Genomic DNA, 22,647 nt, shown 5'->3' with positions numbered 1-22,647 from the left:
GGCAATCCAGATTGTCCTGTGTTGATGCCTCGTGCTTTATTATATCTTGATCTTTTTACACTGCCTGTAGGTTTTTGGGTGTATTTTAATCATAGAATCATAGGATGGGTTGGGTTGGAGAGGACTTTAAAGATCATCTAGTTCCAATCCCCTGCCATGGGCAGGGACACCTTTCACTAGACCAGGTTGCTCATCCAACCTGGCCTTGAACACTTCCAGAGATCAGTCATCCACAACTTCTCTGGGCAACCTATCCCAGTGCCTCATCTCCCTCACAGTAAATGACTGCTTCCTGATACCTAATCTAAACCTACTCTCCTTCAGCCTGAAGCCATTCCCCCTTGTCCTGTCACTACATCTCTTGTAAATAGTCTCTCTCCAGCTTTCTTGTAGGCTCCCTTCAGGTACTCGGAAGGCTGCAATTAGGTCAGCTCGTTATTGTCTTCCACATTGTTTAACAGTATAGATGTACACTAGAGATCTTAGAACCAATCCCTGCAGAGAACCTGCTAGCAAACATACTCGTCAGTGATACCTGACTTATCTGCACTGAGACCTGCCAGCTGCTTGCAAATCCATTAAAGTTATGCAGGCAACATAGAAACTGCAGTTCCTTAAGGTATCCCCCAAATTATGCATTCAATAGAATGACTGTAGTGGGGGCTGTGAAAACCAAGCATTAGATAGCTTCTCCAAAAAAGAAAATATGTTCACTCATTAATCAATGCATAAGTGCCAATCAAAACTATTTACTTTATTTGTATTATTTATTATTTTTGAAGCAACTAATCTTAGGGTTTTGGGTTTTTTTCTTTTTCCTGTTAAGAATGGGACAATGAATTGGTTCTTTCTGCTCCCACATTGTTGACCTTAAAGAACAAAGACAGGGTTAAGAATTCTTCATGAAGAGCAAGTATCAACTACAGTAGAAACTGTAGAGCTCCAAGATAAACATGGAGTGTTACCAAGTCTCATAACCTGTCCAGAGAACATAGTTTTCCCCAGGTTTGTCACAGTTTGGGTTTTTGGAATTTTAAGCATTCTGATCCACCCCTACATATCAGCAGCTCCTCATGAAAGAAGACAAAACCAGAAAACTTCCAAGCCAAAAATGCAACTACATGAATCAAGAGGAATTTAGCAATGACAATACTTTTATACTTCTTCTACAAGAGAAACTTACAAGAGTTTAATGGCTATTACAATTTATCTCTACTACTGATTTTTTTTTCCATGTTCTTCACTTGAAGAACTGATCTGAGACATTTTACATCTAGATTACATATCAGATGGCTTAAAAACAATTTATTCTCAGCATGCCTAAGGAAATTCAAAAGATGACTGATAAAATGCTGCTTCTAGAAGTCCTCGCAGCCCACAGACCTCCTTCTGGAAGGAAGAACCTGCCATGGGGCAGAAATTTAAGAGCTTTGCTGACTAGACAGTTCATGATAAAAGGCAAGACACAACAGTATATTGTACAATTTTGTAAGCTGCTGCCAGCTTACAAACAGACAAGATTGGTAAGTCTTCCAAGAATCTGCAATATAGTAATACCTGTTTACTGAGAAAGAGTTAAAATGAAACCAAAAAACCTTGCTAAGAGTTTGAACTTACTCTGGCTTTGATACATTCCATTGAGTGGAAGCTGTTAAACTGTATACTTTTGCTCCAAAAAAATTTCTATCTTTTAGCACTCCTGTGTAATTACTGTAAAACCATTTAGAAGACTTTGAACAATACCAAATTTAAGATTTGTTTAACAGTACAGGGATGACCAGAATATTGAAAGATTTTTTCATAAACCCTTTTTTACTTTTGTTACCACTTCTACCACAATTCTACAATTTCACCATTCTTATTAATAGTACTTATTTATTTTCTGGACAATATTGCTAAAATAATGTGAATATATTAAAAATGCCCCTTGCTGGAATGTAACAAGACCAGAAAAGACTGTAGGTTTTCAAAACTGAATTTATAGCATAGAATGAAGTTTAGGGCAATTAATATTTTAATATTTCTAGTGAGTATTTCTCCTAATTTTAAATTCCATTCATTGAATCTTTTTGTCCTTTACTTCCTGTACTAATGAGTCCTCTAGTGAAATCAAGTAAAAAATAAGAGAAATTTCCTCTCCATTTAAAATATACTTTTGCATTTTTAAGAGTCAAATTTTCAGAAACGGTATATAGGAATTCTGGAAAAGCAGTTAATACTGGATAATGGCTAGTTAACAAGGCTGCAATAGCCAGAAAATTCTATGCATTGCTTTAATAATAAGCACAAATTAAGCTATGTGAACTGAAGTTGTTTTCAACCAAATATTAAAAAAAAATTAAATTAGAATTACATGTCAGTATTACTATGAAATTAATGTTAAATATACATCTTCAAATAAAGGATACAATTTAAATTTACAATTTAAAATATGAAAGACAAATCATAACTCGAGACTCTATTCAAACAAGACTTATTAACAGCTAGAAACTGCAGAGAAGAGAGAATTAGTCTAACTTCACAAGACGAAAAGATCACAGGAACATATTCCTGTGCTGAAAATTGTAATAGGCCAAATATCTGAAGTGGTAGAACAAAAGCCCTGAAATAGAATTGAATGTTACTGTCATATAAACCAGTAAGTACATTAAGTTTATTGTTTGTAATGCAAACAACACATTATAAAGAAGTTAAAAGCTTCATGAAGTAGGTCCAAAAAAATGTTCATGCAATTACCATCTGCCCCAATCCAAAACTCATTCCTATATATAACCAGTTATTAAAACCTAGAGGCACTTAAATCTAAGATCTAAAAGGAATCATGTATAAAGTTTGTCAGGCACTAAGAGCTGGGCTTTTGCACATACCTAAAAGTGCAGAAGTTTGACAGTGCTGAGAAGCTCACGACTTGGCCCACGCCCAAACCTGTCAGGTTTTAGAAACAGGGATCTGCGTGCTCATCTTGCTTGGGGAACCCAACCCAGCAAAGTATCTCAGTTCATATCTAATGCACTGAAGATCTGACAGGACAAAGCAGCATCTGGTATTGCATGACCATTTCATTCTAAGAAGAAATATATATTACTGACTAACTTGCTAGTGGCTACAAAAATTCATCTATCTGGAAGCTCAAGTTCAGGGTATCCTCTCAGGGGGAACTTCAAGCCCATGCCACTTTCCTCTTAGGAAGCTTCCCTGCCTATCAGCTGACAAACTATGCTGGACTGGGGCTTTCTTTCCTCCATTTTGAGGTTGTGTCACTGTGTAGAAAGAAATGCCAGTTGCACTGGGACAGAGATCAAATTAGCTTTAACTGCATACCAGCATCACTGGAAACTTGGGAAACAAAAGGAGATACAATAATTTCAGTCCTGGTCATTGTTTCATAGGTACAACCCTGGGATCAGAGGCCCTGACACATGTTCTGCATCTGCTCTGTTGCATTGTTCCATAAGAGCACAGTAACTCCTCCCAACAAACTGTTATACAGTTCCCATACACTAAACTCTGGAGCAGAGATGGGAGAAGGTTGAATCAACAACAAAAAGTGCAACTTTTCCAGTCAAATGGGCAATATAATGGTTACTACAGCTTTAAGATTACATTCAGAGAGGGTGTACTTAATATCTACAATTTTTCCCCATCACCTTTTGAAGATTTTTTTGTTTTGCTTAAATAATTGCTCATTATTGAGTGAAACACAATGTTTTAAAGGGTCTGTATTAGAGTTCAAACTAAGTGTTTTTCTTCCTTAGGAGTGATTATCCTTAGTGGGTTTTTTAATATACAAATTAAAATCTATGTATCACTTCTCAAGTATTTTAAATCTTTTAACAGCATTTCAAGCCTGTTGTGGTGGTGGTGGTGAAATTTTGAGAGACATTAAGTTTCTTCAAGTTTTTATAACAAGATAAGCAGCCAGACAGAGGAGCCTGACAAAGGAAGAATTCCACAAGGGCAGAAGATGCTTCATGAGCTCATCTCCAACAACACACCACAGAAGTCACATGAACTGGAGGCATTATGAGTATTTCAACTGCAAGAAAAACCTTGTTCCTAACTAGGACTTCCTTACATGCAACAAAAGCCCGTACAACATGCAAATTCTTAGGGAGTTAGTCATAAACTCCAGTCCTCACAGACCTACTTATTTAGTGAACACCACAATTATCAGCATTAATATGTATTTAAGCAGGGACTATAATTTTTAAACCAAATTGGGCTACATGTGTTAGGTGATCAACATCTGCACCAGTAAGTATAATTATCTTTCTTCAGCTAGTAAAAATAAAAATATTTACAGTATCCTCCATGACAGTTCAATTCATGATTAAGAATGGACAATATCCCAAGAGTATTACTTTGCTAGACATATGAGTAAAGACAAGAAAAATGGTGAGAACAGAGCACCCCAAAAAAATCTTTCCAAAATTAGTGATAATTTATCTCTCCCTGAAGACCTAAATTTAAGTTCTATGGCCTATGTTAGGCAAAAGTCAAGCTAGATTATCACAATGGCGACTTCTGTGATCAAAAATTAGTGGAATTACAAAAAAAGAGAATTTCAAATTAGGAACTCTGCAAAAGCTAAATTAACTAGATTTTTTTTCAAATAGCTTTTCCCCCACAGGATTTTTTGCCTTTAATAAATTGAACAGCATTTTTGCACATCAAATACTACGTTTTTGGAGTGCTTCCTTGAGCAAAGTTAGTTGATAAAATATCAATTCTCTGTCTAACTTCAGCCATATTGGTAAAATGTTGCAAATCTTAAGAAACGTAAATTCTTCTAATTTTATCCCCCCAAATTAGTTGTTGGATAAATTAAAAAAAGAAGGCCAAACCAGTTTCCCTTTTGGCTGAGGGAAAGAGGCTGAGTGTGAGCTCAACCATCACTGGCTGTCACACATGGCTATAACCTGCTGCTTGCTGTCTCACAGATAGTGCAAGAACAGCACAGGAAGCATTATGGATTGGAGAGATGCAAAAAAAAGAAAAACAAAACCAAACTTATGACAATTGATTGGTAGAGATGTTGGATGCAAAACTGTAGAAACATTTTGGTACTTTCAGTTGTTTTTTATTTCTTATAAACTTGTTATTTAAATTCATGGGCTGCTTTATGGGTGCGAATATCCTCTATAGTTTTGTATCATCCTAGAAATCAGAATTCCTTCATACAGATGTAACAGTTAAGTGTAAGATCCAGAATAACAATTCAGAGCAATACTATATTAATACCTTACTAGTTATTTGCTCAGTATAGAAATTAGATTAATGCATGTCTCAAACACTGACACGTTAGATAACATGGCAATGCAATGAGTCACAGACTAATCAAGTACAATTTCCAAAACACTTCACATGATTCTAGAAAGCTTATTTTTACACTTCTACTGTGTAGACTGCAAAAGAGAAAAAGCCACAGCTAACATTTTTAGGCAACTTTACTGCCTTTACAAGAAAGATTGCATGCTTGTTCTGTAATGCTAAGCTAAACAAAAATCATCTAAGAAACAGTTATATAATTAAGTTTATGTTCTCCCAAGATGCAAATGTTTCTTTTGAACACTATGGATTATTTAGAAGAAACATCGAGGAATACGGGTGATCTAAGACAAAAATCCCACTACATAATCCTGCTCTCTTGGCAGGAGCAAAAGGGAAGGTCTTTATGTTTCTTCTCTAACAATAAATTGTATATGCCACGGGGAACCAGAGATCTTTGAAAGTTCAAGTTTTATAGCAGTTGGGCACAGAGTGCATTGACTCTACTTAGTGCTTGCCAACGTTAACAACTGTTACTGTGATCAAAGTCTAACTTAGTGCATTCCAAGCAATATTACAGTTCTCAAGGCACACTAAACAAATCTACAGACTACACTTTGCAGTTATGTTTTAAGGAAGAAATCAAGCTATGGCAGCATTTTTAGTAGCTGCCAACTTCAATCCATGTTAAAAATATTCCTGATCATACTTGTGAACACAAAGTATATAAGTAAACACACTGATGTGTGCAAGTATTTCAGTATTTTGTGAACATCTGAGACTTCTAATTTGTGACTTTTGACTCTCTGTCAAAACTAGTTTTGATTTTCAAAGGCTGATTTTTCTACCATCAATATTTTTGATAAAGGTCTAATGAGGTGCAAGAATGTTGTTTCCATTTGAAGTAGCAGCTCAGATGCAGCATCTCAGTCCATTCAGTTCTGAGCCTCATTTAGCTCAACATATAGTTCCAGTAGCCAAAGCTTTCAGTTGGTAAATAGATGTACAAAATGTACTAAAATAACAAAAACAAAACTCCCAAACAGGAGGATTTACAGAACCAAAGCCAGTATTTTCTGTGCTCCCCTTAATAGTTGACATATTTTATACTGCAGTTCTGTTTTCTTCTCTCTTCCATAGCAACTAATGACTGAAACACTGTAGGTTAAACTTCATTTAGCTGGACACTGTTAACAGCCTCTGAGGAAGAGGAGAGAAAATACACAAATATAAGAGCTCCTAATTTTCTCCTAAAAATCAAAAGCTCTTATTAGTCCCTAACCAATATCCAGCATAGCTATTTCAAGTGGCCATGCCACTTGTGTTCATTTACTTGACTAAAACATTATTTTGAGCCATGCTGTAACAACACTAAACCAAGTAAACTTCTTAAAGACCACAAATCACATTCTGCTAAACAGTAATGCATAACCTTTGCTAAAACTCCCCTGTCCAAAAAAACTTAAACAAAAAAGTGGTTCCATATGCTGCAAGTACCGCACAACATAATAAGAAGTTCACTCTGTCATTTAAACTTTACAACAAAAAGTGATATGGAAAGCCATTTGTCAGCAGTTAGTGATACCCCAATGTTGCACAAATAGCCTGCCAGTTACCTAACACCACAACTATTTGAGTATTTGTTGTCCACAGAAGCAAAAGCTGATGTAAGTCTAGCCTGTCAAAACTTTCTCCTCTCCTCCCAGGAGTGTGCCTGTAACATCTCTGTGCCAGCACCAGCTCCAGCAAGGCTACAAGGATGAACTCCTTCAGGAAACTGTTTGGGAAGCTCATGGAATACAGAAGATACTGTAGGTAATCTGACAATCCAGAATGATTTCAACAGGCACAGAGACATGCAGCTGGCTAAAACTTCAGATACTATTACCAAAATAGCACTTGAACAAGAGTTAAGCATGTCAAATCCTTTAGAAATGCAGAAATTGAATACAAATTATTCTCCAGATCTAATTCCTTGACTAAAAGCCAATTTATCTTTTAAAAAGAACTTTATCTGGCAAAGTTTGCCATTTTCCTTACTGTAGGATTAAGCTGTAATGAAGCATGGCTGCAAAAGTACTGGATATTGATGCCAGTAGAAAGACAGCAAAACAAAAGTATCTTCTACATACATATTAAAAAGGTCCTTTATTTCAGGAATCAGCACAGATAATATCTTCTACCTGGAATAACTTCCCTCAAGCAATCATAGCATATCATTGTTTAACTGAGCTAAACAATTTGCATTTTCCTCCTTTCCTATGCTCTCACAGGAAACTGTACCATAACTTTATATTATTAATGCAAATGAGCAGGTAGAATACAAAATAAATTTCTTTCCCAACTCAAAATTCAAAAGGTTATTTGCTCTGCAAAAGACTCTAGACCTGGATGTCACTCTCATGTAATAACATGCTTTCCCATTTTAAAAAAATTTTCCCCTCAGATTTTCTGATCTTTATGTGAAAATAGTTACTATTTTGTTTTGAAAGGAAGCCAAGATAATAATACAAAAAAAAAGATAGATATGAACCTAACCCTGATCACTTCCATAGATTGCTACTTTTCCTCCCTCAAATAACTTAGTCATTACTGATCACTGTTAATTAGATGGCTAATGCAGATCCACAAACTGTACAGCATTTTAATATTTTTGAAGGATTGCGATTTTTCAAGGGGGGGGTGTTTTTCTGTTTTTGTAAGAGGGTATCAGAAATGCTAAGCTTTGTGGCAGTACAGGGTTTCAGCAGCTCATGAACCACTGAAGGAGGCATAGGAAGAACAAGAAGAAAAAAAAGAAGCAAAACAAACAAATGGGAAAACCCTAACACTGCTCAGCATAAAGCAATAAGGATCAGCTTAAAAGTGTGTGCAGTTCTCCAAAGAAACAGGTTCTATTTTTCACATCTTCAGACATCCTAGATATTATAAACAGAAGTATATGCTCAGCAGAAGACTCATGGAAGAATAAAGAGGATCTTGGGTAGCTGGCACATGCTCTAGTCTCAGCAATACCTCCCTTTCAGGAGCGATCACATAGAAAAGAGTGAGCTGCATCTATGAGGCTTTATGGTGAGCACCTAGATCCTTTTTTTGGCAGCTCTGGATATGAGATACCTGTCACTTGAGAAAGTGTAAGCTTCAGTAGCATAAAGTTAAACAGAATGACTGTTACAGGAGTCTTACATTAATTGCCCTCATTATGGTACTTGAACACATGATCAGAATCAAGCCACCCTTGAAGTCAACATGACACTTTCCTGTGGAACCATTCCCAGATCTTACTGCTTTGCTACCAAAGTAATTTTAAACAGACCTACATTTTTTACAAATAGAAGCACCCATAAGACTGCTCCACCTATTGCTCTACAGCAATGAAGTGAGACATGGAGTCACAGAACCTGGTCCAAAACCTGGTCTGAAGGGTAAGTCCAAATTTATAATCCCTTTAATTTGCAAACTTGAAATGAATTAGCAAAAATAGGTCTTAAAGTTAAATCTCCTTGAAAGAAAAAAAAAGAAATCTCTATTTTTAAGAATATATTTAAGTAGTTTAATAAAAATTCGGTAAACTTCATTAAAAAACCAATACAAAAAACCTCCCCAGAGGATACCCAGTTCTAATTCAGTTTGTAGATGGCCTGTAAATATTTTAAGTGCAACACTGAAAGTCAGAGAAAACAGATAGAAACACAGCCATTTTTTTTTCAGACAAATTAATCACAGATATCAAACTTGGGAAGCCTGTTAAAGCACCCATCAAGGCAGAACATTCTATAGCTTTCACTTTCAATCCAGTTGCTTAGTGATTCATCTTAATACTTCATCCGAATAGATCACACAAAGATGATACATCCCAGAAACAAACTGACCATCACAACTCTTCTCTTCCAGCAATTACGAACTGGAATCTAGAGGTCCATTAAGATTGAAGTTATACAAGTAGTATCTTGCCAAATGTAGTTTTTTTACCCGAAGAGAACTCTTCTTCAAGACATATGGAATTTAGGAAAAAGAAATCTCATTACAGATTACCCTAAAAGAGAAAAAAATCCTACTCACCAGGCAAGATGAGTGAATACACAGATACTAGAAAAATAGCATTGCTGTATTCTATTACTTCTAATTTTTATTTCTAGCTAGACTTGCTTTATTTTGAGGTTTGAAACATTCACATACATGAAACATAAACAAAACCAGAAAATCCATTAGCGTATTGTAAAAACTAAGTACTCACTGAGATTATAAAAAAAAACCTTGTGAAGACTTAGCAAGACTTGTCAGGACCAATCAACAAATAACAGCTTTACTTAGAAGCGTTAAAGGCTGAATCCTCAAACATCTGAGACTTCAGAACCCACTAAAACAACCCCAATCAAACAGGATTATCAGAAGTGAACCTGTCTGTAGTCTGTGCTATTTTTAAACCTTCAAAAATTTTACTTTTATCTCAATAGTGTTATGCTGCATTTTGCATGGTAGAAGGAAACAAAAGAATCTTGAAAGCAGTTGCAAAGCTTCCTAACCATGTCAGCCATATATCCCACTTTTGGAAGTCACTCTGTCTAATACAGTTAAGCCTCAGGAACACTTTCAGAAGAATGTGAGTGAACACTAGAATGCAATACCTATCTAAGGGACAGAACTACCCACAGAGCAGGCTATTCTAACAAAGCAAGCAAGCCAAGAAAAAGCAGGCTTGCATGTTTTCATCATCTTTAAATCTGTAGAAGATCTAGAAAGAACTTTCTGGTCACAGAGCTACAGCACATACTATCATTAAGCAACTAAATAAGCCACTTTACTCAAAGGAAAGATTTTGATGCGTAATGCAGGAGGAAGAGGATTCTCTTCTTTCTTGATCCAAAGGTGCAAGAAATCACCAACTTACCCCACAGGACAAGTCAACAACCTCATATGACCTGTATATGGTAACTTCAGCATCTTCAAGGTTATGCTGTTCATCAGTCCCTTCAACCACTACATGAAGAGCTATACAGTGACATTTAAAATGTAACAGTGGAAGGGAAAAGACTAGGAGATTAACTCATTCCAACTCTTAACTATAATTCTCAGCATATTCATGTTTCATATTTTGTTTTGCTTAAGAAGAATAGTACTTTAAAGTAAAACAATTCCTCGGGTACAGACAACAGGAGAGGCCTTGCTGCCCGTTTAACTACTGTAGGTAGGACAGGATTTCTAAGCACTTTAGATATTGCAGTAAGACAACTTGTTTATTTCTTCCCTCCTTGTTTGATGGACTAGAACTATTCCAAAAAAATGGTCCTAGGAAATGTATTCAGCCTTTGTACTATTCCAACTTTGAAAACAAAAAGATAGGAAAAATCTATTTTACTAGTCCAAGGAATATCCATATTGAACTATTTCCAGATACAGTTATACAAAATTTAATAATAAATACTTGACAAGGGAACTACCTATTTAATATTTGTGTTTAGACATAATTGCTAAGAAAAATCTTGTAAATTTCTATTATGAAAAAAAGTCTTCATCTTTCCACACAATTATTAATCTTTTGTAATGTGGTTATCTTGATCAGGAAACAAATTAATTAGTAGCAGTTCAAGAAGTTAACTGTCCCTTATCAAGAGATTCCACCATCACTTAAGATGTTTCCTGAATCTTCAAGAAGACTCTCAGAAGCACAGCACCTTTGCATTTTCTTTCCCAATCATTCCATAATATCTGCCAGAAGATTGCACAGACAGACCATTCCCTGAATGAATGTCACAGTACATCAAAACAACTAAAGAAGTTTCTCTTTTACAAGGGTCTTAGGAAAAGATTCTGTCTTCATCAATTTGTTGGAATTATCTCTCACACTGAGTTTGCAAAGAATATCTAGAAAAGACTCATTTATTAAAAAACCAGACCAGATTTGAGTGTCTAACTTAGTAAAGGAAGAGAAATACAAATTTGTTCTGATGATTCTTCTTGAAATATTGAATCTTGATTAATTAAGAGGAAGAGAGAAGAAGCAAGAGTGGTGTGGTTTTTAAAAGAAAATACCACAATGGAAGTTGACTGTCTAAACAGAAATAGTTAAAACAATTCTCTTAATTTTCATTTCCCAACAAGGTAAGGAGGAGCAGAAAGAACTGCTTTGCTTTCTCCTGTGTTGTCTAGAAGACACTGCACAAGAGAAGGAAAACCTCACCTACTGTACTACAAAAAGAGAGAATGGATGAGTCGTTGGAGTCACAGCCCAATACAGAAGGGTTTTGTCAAAGCAGTGTTAGCAACAATCTAATTTTTTTTTCCTGTGGAACAGATACTGAAAGCTGAACAGGAAATATGGAAAATAGACTTCATATAACTGAAGCAGGAAAATGCTGAATGTTCAAGTTTATGTTGATTTTAAGGTTTTTTGTCAGCTTTTAGGTTACTTTCCATATCACACAATCTGTTGGGGCATAAGTGCTAATAAATATACACATTACTGAGAATTTATCTGAATTTGTATTGTATACGAATAGCACACAGACAATCACAAACCAAGTATTGCACTATTTTTTTTCCTGAAGTAAAACTTTTCAAACTCTCATAAAATGTTTGTTCCATTTGTGTGATGTACTACAGATCTTACAGTCTTTCCTACAAATTTGCAACATCAAAACCTTAACTTTCATTAAAAATAGTATTGCTGTCTGTTTTACTCTGAAATGAAGCTTGAAAAGATCTTCCATGTTACATAAGAGCTAAAAAACCGAATGCAAATAAATAACAACAAAACCCCAAACCAAACAAATATAAAACCCCAAGCTTCAATTTTGGTTCTCCCCCCAACAATGCCACTGTGTGCCCTGATCTTGGACTCATGACACAATAGTGCAAACCAAGCAATAATCTCAATTTCATTGTAAATCTTTAACATATTATTGTTCTTATGGCAATTATATTAAACTCAAAGTATTTATTAACAAAGACTTTTTTAAAAAATGAATACCTCAGTCTGACCTTCATGGGCACTGGATTCATGAGTGACACGAATAGCCTAAAATTAAAACATATTTCAATCAGACCTTAAAATGAGAGACTTCCAATGTTTTAAGATCTACTTATGCTCTTTGTTATCTCAAATGCCATAGATGTAACTATTTTTGTTCAGTGCTTGTAATAAATAAATAAATAAGATAATAAACAAATAATCTCCACATCCAAGGATCTTGGAAGACCAATATTTCAGTTTCATTACAATCAATTCAGATCAAATATCTGACAGTTTGAAATTGCACTTTTACACAAAGAAAACACTACAAGCAAGTGTTTTTGTTTTCCATCACTTCCCGAGCAGACAAAATAATTTATATAGAAGCTCTGATCAGGTATTTTGCATATTTCTATAGAAAATGTCATCAAACCTATGCTGTTTCTGTTTGTTACTACTTCCTTGAACTACATGTTAACACTCATATTCCTGGGGGCTTCACAATAAGCTTAAATTGAACTCAGATTTAGAAATCATCAAGGTTTTCATTTTTACAGAGGATCATCATTACCATCAGGAGCAACCATGCTGTTCTCCTTTCACCACTGGCCAGATGTTTCTGTCACATCCTTTTGAACAGCACTAATGATGAGGCTAACCACTTTACTAGCTAGCTGATCTCATTGTCTGGGGTCCTGGGGGAAGGAGATTATATTTCAGCCAAATCAGCTCTTTTGTGTGCCTCAACTGCTAAAACCACGGAGATATGACTAGAAGGCACAAATGAAAAGAGAAAGCAGAAGGACCACCCTTTCAGCAATAGCACCAAATCAGCTTAAGTTGACCATTAAACTGCATCCTGAACACACAAAAAAGAAGATTATGCACGCATTTCTCATGCATTTCAAAGTAATTTTAAACTAAGCCAGTGAATTAATATGGATGAGGAACATTGACAAAAACTATTCTGCTGACTGAGCTATGGGCAGCAAGGAATACTCTAAAATACCAAAGCAGAGTTTTCTTTGTAGCAACTGTCTGATCACAAGCTCATTGTAAAACCAAACTGTTTAGGTGCTTCACTGAGTCAAGTCTTATGGACAGTACCTGCTCATGCAAGTAATTCTTAGACCATTTTAAATAAAAGTAAAAACATATACTAACTTCATAAGTTTCTAGATATTTGGCCCTCTCTTCAGGAGTCATAGATAATGAATCTTCTAGGAATTTCTTCAGTGAAGAATTAGTTTCTTAAAAAAAACCAAAAAACGATTAGTGTCATGTTTTAATTCCAACTTCATTCAAAGCTTACAGAATCCAACAGAAGTTTTGAAGATAGAATTACACTATATCTTAAAGACCCTGGAGGCTGACTGCAAGAGGAACTGCTACCTGCTGCAGTTTGCAATATTTCAAGTGCTTTAGTTGTGAATTATTATAAAATACTGGTTTTGTAATTATAGGTAGAAATGCACTTTGAACAGTGTTCATAATTTATGAATGGTTATATTCAGAGAAAACAGTACAAAACGTATCCTTCCTCTACAAAATGTATCCCTTTCCTTTAAGGAAAAAAGGGGAAAAGCCAACAAAAAACCCAACCAAAAAAACTTACCGAAGTTCATTTTATCTCTGTTGTTTGCAATAGCATGAATTAGCCCAATTGTTCCACAAGCATTGTTAATGGTCTGCTTCATGAAATACACTGATGATTTCACGTCTTGCCCCTTAGCTTTTATTCTCTCTTCTTCTTCTGTTCTGAAGGTTTCATACTATAAAGACAGTTAAAGACATTTCACAAATAGTACAAACAGCTACGTTATCAAGCAAAAATAATTTACAAAAAGCAACACCTAACTAATATTGTAATTTGAAATATTTAACATGGGTGGTCCAACAGGTGTATGTAAACTTACTCCCCTGAACAGCTCTATACCGTTTCTTAAACCAATGCCTTGACACTAACCAAAATACTGTCACATTTGAAACATCATTTTGAATTATGTGTTATCTGACATAACTTCAAAAATATTTAAATTATTTCCTTGATCTCAGCACCCATCATCATCTCTCTTCAATTCAACAAAAGGCTTTTTAAGGACACAGGGCTCAAAGTGCTTTCAAGAAAACCGTAATACTTCAGGTGATTAATCATTCTTAAAAGTTCCATTGTTACATTTCATTTTTCCCAGGAATATAAAATAAGATTGATATAAACACATTTATATATTTTTACAGGGCCCTAAAACAGGCCCTTCAAAAGCCATATTCATAAAAAAATATTTTCTGTAGTAAAAATTAATTTAGTTTGACTGAACGATCTTGTTCAGTACTTGTTTTATGCAGATAATAATTGACTAAAATCTGTTATACTGCCCAATAGTGTGTTGTTTTTTGGAGGTTTTTTGTTGTCTGTGGTTTGTTGGTCCTTTAGGGGGAGCATTGAGGAGTTTTTTTGGTTGGATTTGTTTCTTTGTTTTATTTTGTCTGGTTCTTTTTTTAAGATTTTAATTTCAAACAGAAAAAGAAAGAAAGAAATCCGCAAATGTTCCAGACAATGCTTCCTCCTTTGCCTCTTTTACTAGGTACTTTTGCAGACAACAAAAAATTTAAATAGACGGGCTTTTTATACAAATGTGACAAAAGCAACATATGAATGCAGAACGTTATCAAGGAACTCTTCCAGAAAACTCATGAGAAATTTCCCTCAGACTGTGTGTACCGTCAGTGACAAAAAAAAAACCAAGAAATTTTTCCAGCATCTTATTCCACACTTGCATCTTGTCTGAATGTTCTTCATAATCTAACTAATATCAAGAGAATTACAAAGCATTTTAATTTGGCACCACTTATCTACAAGTTAACAAAAAATAAGCTTAATTGAGATAAAAATTTCATAGAGCTTAATTGGACAAAAAGTTCAGAGTAGAGAAGGTAAACAATATAGCTGCCATTCATTCCCTGCCAACCAAAATAAACTCCAGGGCAAAAAATAAATACATAAATGCTGAGAACACCAAAAATACAATTTTGAGCAAGGCATAGACCAGATCACCTCCTAACCTGAGCTATCCTATTCATCAGACCATGTCCAATATGGCCAACACTCACAGTATTCACTTTATCCACAACCCACAATGCAGACTAAGAAAGCCATTGAATTTTAAACTGGACAACAACCCTAAAATTACCTGTATGACAACAAGAGTATCTTGCCCTAAAAGCAAGTTAAAGAAAATTGATATATAGGAAACATGAAAAAATGGAACTTCAGACAGAAGAATAGACATGTTAGAGAAGTGTTTGCAAAGGCAGCAAAATTAATTAAGAGGTACACTTTCATAAACATAGACACAGCCAAGAAACAGAAACAAATAATAAATTAAGTAAAAACATAGTATTACAGGCCATTCCGAAAGGAGGTTGAGGAGTAGAAAATTAGTCCAGAAATACAAAATAGTGCTGAAGGGTCTGTGGAGTTCACACAGAACAACAAAAGGTTCAGAACATTGGGACTTCATATGAAAGAGTCAGCCTTCATGCACTCAGGCTAAACAGTTGACAGAAACACTTGTGTCCCTTATGTTTCAGAAGGATTAACATGCTGAATATTTGGTTGGTGGACAAATTTGATTGATTGATGCAACAGAGCATATGTTTTTTTCTCTGGTTTTCTTTGTCATATGCTTCTTCAGGATGAAACTGGATACACCTTCTGGAACAGGAGGAAGGTTGTTCTTTCCACTGGATAGTGCTCCCATAACATGGTCCAAAAAAAGGTGGTTTACAAAAGTAGGGAGGCAAAACAAAAGTGACAGTCACAGAAGGAGCTCAGACCTGTAGCTTGAGCAGCCAGGCACAAACTACAGCACACAGATAACAATGCCTCAAAGGTGACAGAGAGGACATTTCCTGAAGACAGGTGAGTGAAGAGCTTGCTTAAGTTCAAAACTATCAAGGTGGCCAAAATAAAGCTTGAAACAGACTGCCTGCATAGCTGTTTTGGAGAAACTGAGAATGCAGAGGTTTACAGGATTTAATGTGTAAAAAGACTGACCTGTCACTCTTCTCTGTATTTAAACACATTTTGTTGTAGAAGTTAAGCTTTAATAGCCAAGTGGTTTGTCCTCACAAACCACGTGTTCTTTTTGAGAGACATATTAAAAGAATGAAGTTTGGGCAGACTCACTTCAAGCTTTTTGGCTGACCTTATCACAATCACATAAGATTTTTATAAATTGAAAGATCACTATGAATAACACCAAGTAGACACACATGATGACACAAAAGAACCAGACTTGAATGTTTAACCAAATCAAGTGCTCCAAAGTCTAATATAGAGAAAGAAGGGGTGGAAATTGTCTTTCATCTTAGAAATACACCCCATCTGTCCATGAAGCAAAAGCCATATCAATACTGGTGACTGAACTGAAAGTGAATGGAAGTTTGGTCAGTGCAACAGGATGAAAACTCAAAAAGGAGTTGCACTTTGATAGAGTCCTCCACTCTACTTCTTATTTTGCCTTTGCTATTGTAGCTTTCTGCTAAAAATAGCAGAATCAATCCATTTCACAATGCATATTAAAAAAAAAGCCTTAAATTGTCTGTAATAGAAAAATGTGAGGTATTTCTCTCTGCTTCTACATTAGCTTTTCCCATTCAAATTTGAAAAGAAATTAGCAATATACTTGCAAGTTATCAAAAGAAGGTTCTGAAGGAAGCATTTTGTTGTGTTATTTTTAATTAAGAAGTCTCTTGAATAAGGCTTCAGTCTCACCTTGAATCTATTATGGCACCAAAGTAGAAGATTCAAACTGCTGATCCCCATTTCATTTACAACCAAAGCAATGAACTGGTTATTAAATAAACATTTACCTTTTCTGTTATTGGAAAGAGAAGTAGCACTGCGCATACAGGTCTTGGCACCATGCTAAGCAGCTCTGGTTCCATACCATAAACATCTACAAATTGCCAGTCAGGATGTATACCCAACTGTTTGAGGAACTGGAATATAAAAAAAATAGTATAATATTAAATGAGTACGTTCATATACTATCTTTTCAGAAGCATAACAGAGTATTTACAATGTGAAATTCATTGTGACAAGCCATACTTTCCAAAATTTAAGGAGAATAAATAAGATTCAAGTATTAAGAAAAAAGGCTGAATAAATCATAGTGCTAACAAAGACACACAAAATCCCCATGTTTTATGCATTTTAATAGCCTTTATGAAAGGGAAGTGGGAACACTCACAGCACTATTTACTAAAGCATTAAAGCACTACAAACTCCTGAATTAAGTATTTAACATAATTAGAACTCCACAGATATAGGGCACCTTCTATTACTCTTGCTGCAATACTGCCTAGAAACTTTACAATCCAAGAAATTGTAACTTCTAGTAAGCAATGAGAGCGATGACAAGAAACGATGGTCAGCACTACAGAGGAACAGCAAGAGCACAGGCTTAGTCTGACAAGCAGTGATCTTAACACTCAATCTGCCTAACAACTTTACTGTAGAACCAGAAAACAAAAATAAAATACTAAGCAGACCCAAAATAGGCAAAGAAGATATCCCTCTGTGTATCAAGAGGGTTTTGTTCAGGCTTGGAAAAAATAAAAAAAAAAAAGGATTAAAATATCCTTCTAAAAATTAAGTAGATATTAAAAACTGTGCAGCATGAGCCCCTGTGTAAGAGACTGACATTTGGGTAAGACTGGAGCAACAGATGGCAGGACGGGAAGGATCCTTAAAACAAATATATGGAACTAATTTTTAACGTGGATACATGCAAAGAAAAAGATGGAGTTCAGTGACAGTCAAGTATGTAATCTTTGGCAACTGGGGTAAAAAAAAGGCAAGACTGTATTTAGCAAGGACAGGGAAAAGAAATTTTGTAGGAATAAAACTAAGTTGTTAGGAACCAGGTAAAGTTCTCTAGTGGGACAAAAATCAGTATTAGATGTGACACAGGAAAGTCAGAAAAATAAATGTCACCAGCAACAGCTTAAATTTTAATAAGTTACACTAACACCTACATTAAAATTCTGTATTTTCCCCTCCCTCAGTCATTTTCTGGCTCTTTCCTAGGCCAGACAAAGATTTTGGTACAAAAAGGAGTTAGTAAGGCAACAGGAGGTGAAGTACCCCTTCCCCACTGACAAAACCATTCCTGTTAAAGGACAGCAGACAGCTCTGTATGCTTTTTAGACAGTGTCACTTATAGGGAGAGACCTGTGCTGCTTTGTGTTCCAATTACTCAGTGACTACCCAAACAATTTTATTTTACTGGAAGGAACAGTTAGGGTACTTCAAGGGCTCACTCACTTTCCGCTGCTTACCTTCTCTTAACTTAATGATACTACGAACTCAACATAACATAAAATAGCAGCCCTAGATCTACACAAGAGAGTATCAGATTCTCTTTCACAGACACTGCTTATCACACTGCTGATTTATAGGTCTTCGAGCTTTTACCTTAGAAAAGAAAAAAAAACTTGGATATATTACAGAAGTCTTACAGCAGATTAGGAACACCACCACCACAACCCCCCCACGTCTGTATCTAGTATTAACTGTTTCAGAACTTTCTTTTACTGATTGTTATCATATTTTTGGTTGTCTCTTTTGTTGTTTTAAAATACCTTCCTGAAAAACATTTCCCAGTTTTTCACTGGTCCAGCTAACCATTATCAAAAAACCACTTTTGAAATTACTTTACATACACACCCGCACCCCTTATCTGCACTTACTATGAATTTCTCATTTCCCACAGAAGGCCCTTCTTTCTCACTTGATTATTGCTGTTTTTAACTAGCTAAGGGAGAGTGCAGAGAAGATGGAGGCAGAATCATCTCAGCAGCACACAGTAAAACAATGAGAAAACACAGGCTGAAATACAGGCAAGTTTGAACTCTATAAGGAAGGCATTTAAAAATAAATTTTAAAAATAACAACCATGGCAAAACACTAGCACAGACTGCCCAGGAGGTTGAGGAATCCCTGTCTTTTGAGAAATTCCGAACTTGACAGGCTGCTGAGAATCTGTTTTGAACAGAGCATGGCTGGTCTGAAAAACTCAAAAGGTCCCTTCCAGCCTACCTCATTCTATTCTAAATGATAACAAACTGTAAATCTGTATGTCTAAATGTTGGTTAATAGCAAAAACACTACAGTAAGAACATTCAGACATGTTCCCTATGCAGCATGTGGTATAACCTATACTGTTTTCATTGTTGGTACCACTACTTTAACCTACCAGATGTTAAGCATTGAAAGAAACACAGAGCAGTTATCTTTAATACGCTATTCTGTTCTGAGGCACACCAGCTACCGTTTAGGTTCATGAGATTTATTTAATTTAAAAAACAGAAAAAGTGATCGTGCTTATTATTTAAGGATCCTCAAAAACAGAATGGAAATGCAGTGGACAAAGGCAATCCAGGTGACTTGACTTCAGCCATTAAGAATACTACTTCTGCCAACACAATTACAGAGACAGCAAGAAGATTTGATCTGTGGGATTGATGGCAATGTGGAAAGGGTAAGTGGGGTAAGGCAACCTAAGGGTGCAATTTATTTTAACAGAAAACTTCTGAAGTAGTAAATGCGCAATTTAAATAAATGCGCAATTTAAATATTGTCTGGTGCTTTTCTACTTTGTCACATGCATGTAAAAACAGCGAAGACAAAAACTGAAACAAAATAGGACCTTGAAATTTAAGTGCAATTAAATTTGGACAGCATCTGCAAATATTTCAAGATAGTCACATTCTAAATACTAAGGCGTTATACCGAAGACTTTGAGTTTTCCATATTTTAGTGAGGTGTTTGTATACAAGTTGGAACTGTGAAAACATAAAACTGGCAAAACACACAAACATTTCCAGACACTCAGATGCCAAAGTCAAAGAGCTTCTGCAGGAAGAACCTACTGTTGTAATCCTCTTCTAAGCACAAATGTGAACCAAGACACAAACGAAGTCTACAATTTATTGTACTTCTACTCAGTGGATTAAAGCATCGCTGTAAAATATAACTGATGAGATTATCATCAAGAAAGTTATTCATCCTTTAACGTATCCAATTCTTATTAAACTAATCTATATTAAAAATATAAATGCACAATATTTTGCTTTCAGTTCTTTATACATCATTCCTAGAGGCATATAACAAAAACAGGTCTGTTTCAGAAGTGAAATTCCTTTCTAAAAATAAAGGAACCACGCAAATAATATTTTATTGTTAGGGCATTATAAGGATATATTTCTTCATTCTTTTAACATTTACAGAATTAAAACAAAGGAATCATTTTTCAATAAATCTCAGAGAAGGCGTGTCACATGAATAGGCAGGAGCTGTAGAAACTTTAGTTCTGTACAGCAGGTCAAAAGGCATACCAGGAACAAAGAGATAGCTGGAACTTACATGAGGTGCATTACTCTTCTTTACCACCTACTTCTCACTTAGGATGGCCCCATTATGATCTTGCTCAAACAAGGGATGCTCCATTATAACAGACTTCCTTGGGACATTCAAGATCTATTACAAATTCTTTAATATCCTCAAGCTCTCTATTTCAGGACCTCATAATAAAGTTCAGAGAATACAGCCCATTTATCATCATGACAAATTCGTTTTCCAAAATTTGCAATGAAGGAGGGAGAAAGAACACCTTCAACATCAACATGATCAAAAATGTGAGAAAACATACACCCACAAAATTCTTATCCTCCCACTTGTGTTTATTTCTTTAGGGTGTCTAAAAGAGCAGCACTGACTTACAGTTAGTGTTCCTGTTCTTCACAATGAGAGGTATATATTTTTAATATATCCATGGGGTAGTTTGGAAACTGAATACTCAGTATGCCCAGGCAAAGCCGTATATATTGGCCCCGGGCATCCCAGAAGCAGCAGTGCAAAGCACGCACAAAACTGGACTAACCAGCTGGCCCAGGCTTCTTTCAAAACCATCCCAGCAAGCAAGAGCTTTAGAATGCTTCCAGCAGAGTCCTGAGATGCAGCTACTGAGCCACTGGTTCAAAACAGGATACCCTGTTATACTTAAGAGACCAGTTTCCATGATCTAAAAAGTCATTCATAACAGGGATGAGCTGGATAAATCCACTCTTCTAAATAAGCTGTTATACATTTTTTTTTTTTACAGTTCTACTATAACAATAATTGGATTCTACTGATTCTGCTGGTCCTTTAAGAAAGGAAAATGTGGAAGGGGGGAACAGCATTTTCAGTGCAACAAGAAAACGTATGACATGAACCACTGTCACTTGTTCTCCACTCTGTAGCACCCCATTCTGTCTTCAAGACAGTAAGGGTTTCCTTGTTACAAGAACTAAGAAACTGAGCAAAAAAGAGCATACGAAAAGGCCAGAAGAGGCAAGTACAAATAGACAAATTAAAGATGTGGTTTTCTTTGCTTTCATTTGCTGAAAAACACACAAAGAGAGATCTAAGTCAATCTTTCAACTATCCATATAAATAATAACCCCAAAACAAATTACAATTTTCTCTTTGCAAAATATCTACCTATTTAAACTCAGTAAGACAGCTACATAGCTGGAGGTATCTTAAACTAGAAGCCATTTATGACGTGCTCTCCCAGTGGACATCTACAATCCCTTCATATTTTTCCTTGTCTTTGCTATGCTGTGCCACAGCCCCAGCACTCCCCCTTTGATGGCTCTGTGGAAGGCTTTCTGAGGTGCTGTCTTTACAGAAGGACACACACACAGTCCTAGTTTTCCACTTTCTCAGTCTACACCCATAATAACAGGCTGTTTTCCAAGTGGAGATGTGTGCTATCTCCACTGTTTTCATTCTGCTTACCACAAGAGTTAAACTCCACTCCCTCACCTGAAAAAAAAAAGTAAGTTTAGCTAAGCATTTTCAGAAGGACATCTGTGTTTCTCCATTTCTGACATCCTTTCACTCCAACACAGTAGCTCATCTATGAGTACTAGTTCCCAACACACTTCAAGAAACCATAAGCACTGTCTTTTCAATTACTTTGATCAGTATAGCTTTCCTTTGGCAAAGCTTGTGGGATAGTGTTTCAGAGTTCAGAAAATGGAAAGACCTTAGGAAGATACTGTTTCCAAGATAATTAATACTTAATCCATCTCTGTATTTGCCTAACACCTTGAAGATATGTGTGCCATAAATGGTCGAAGACTGGCTGCATCCAGTTTCTGCCATTTGTTCTATGTTTGAGATCTTTATTGCCCTGTAACTTTAAAGTCACAGTTGTCAAGGGTGCTCATGGGCTAAAATAAATCTCTTTCTGTAGCTGACTCTCAATACCTTAATGGCTTAAAAAAACCAACCAACCAACCAACCAAAAAAACCAACCCCAAAAAGCAGGATCGAAGGCCTGAAAATAATGCTGGAAGGTAACTAAGAACCA

The 22,647-nt window shown here is 35.8% G+C and overlaps 1 protein-coding gene across 4 annotated transcripts in view; it reads right to left on the bottom strand.

Moving 5' to 3' along the window:
• UCHL3 (ubiquitin C-terminal hydrolase L3) overlaps positions 1-22,647 on the bottom strand; it is a 41,812-nt gene that overhangs the window by 15,060 nt on the left and 4,105 nt on the right. Inside the window, exons 1-5 of one of the 4 annotated variants that reach the window (XM_064645901.1) lie at positions 18,566-18,671; positions 17,096-17,224; positions 13,836-13,992; positions 13,385-13,470; positions 12,239-12,286 (exon numbers count right to left, since the gene is read on the bottom strand). In XM_064645901.1, the coding sequence (XP_064501971.1) occupies positions 12,239-12,286; positions 13,385-13,470; positions 13,836-13,992; positions 17,096-17,170 (366 nt within the window). In that variant the 5' untranslated portion in view covers positions 17,171-17,224; positions 18,566-18,671. Of the gene's footprint in view, positions 1-12,238; positions 12,287-13,384; positions 13,471-13,835; positions 13,993-17,095; positions 17,225-18,565; positions 18,702-22,647 lie in introns of those variants that run through there. The other 3 variants (XM_064645898.1, XM_064645899.1, XM_064645900.1) reach the window with 3 other exon arrangements.

This window comes from Pseudopipra pipra, chromosome 2, assembly GCF_036250125.1.
Source record: "Pseudopipra pipra isolate bDixPip1 chromosome 2, bDixPip1.hap1, whole genome shotgun sequence".
Lineage (NCBI taxonomy): Eukaryota > Metazoa > Chordata > Aves > Passeriformes > Pipridae > Pseudopipra > Pseudopipra pipra.
The sequence above is the reverse complement of the archived record's forward strand: the minus strand, read 5'-3'. Positions and strand labels throughout refer to the sequence as shown.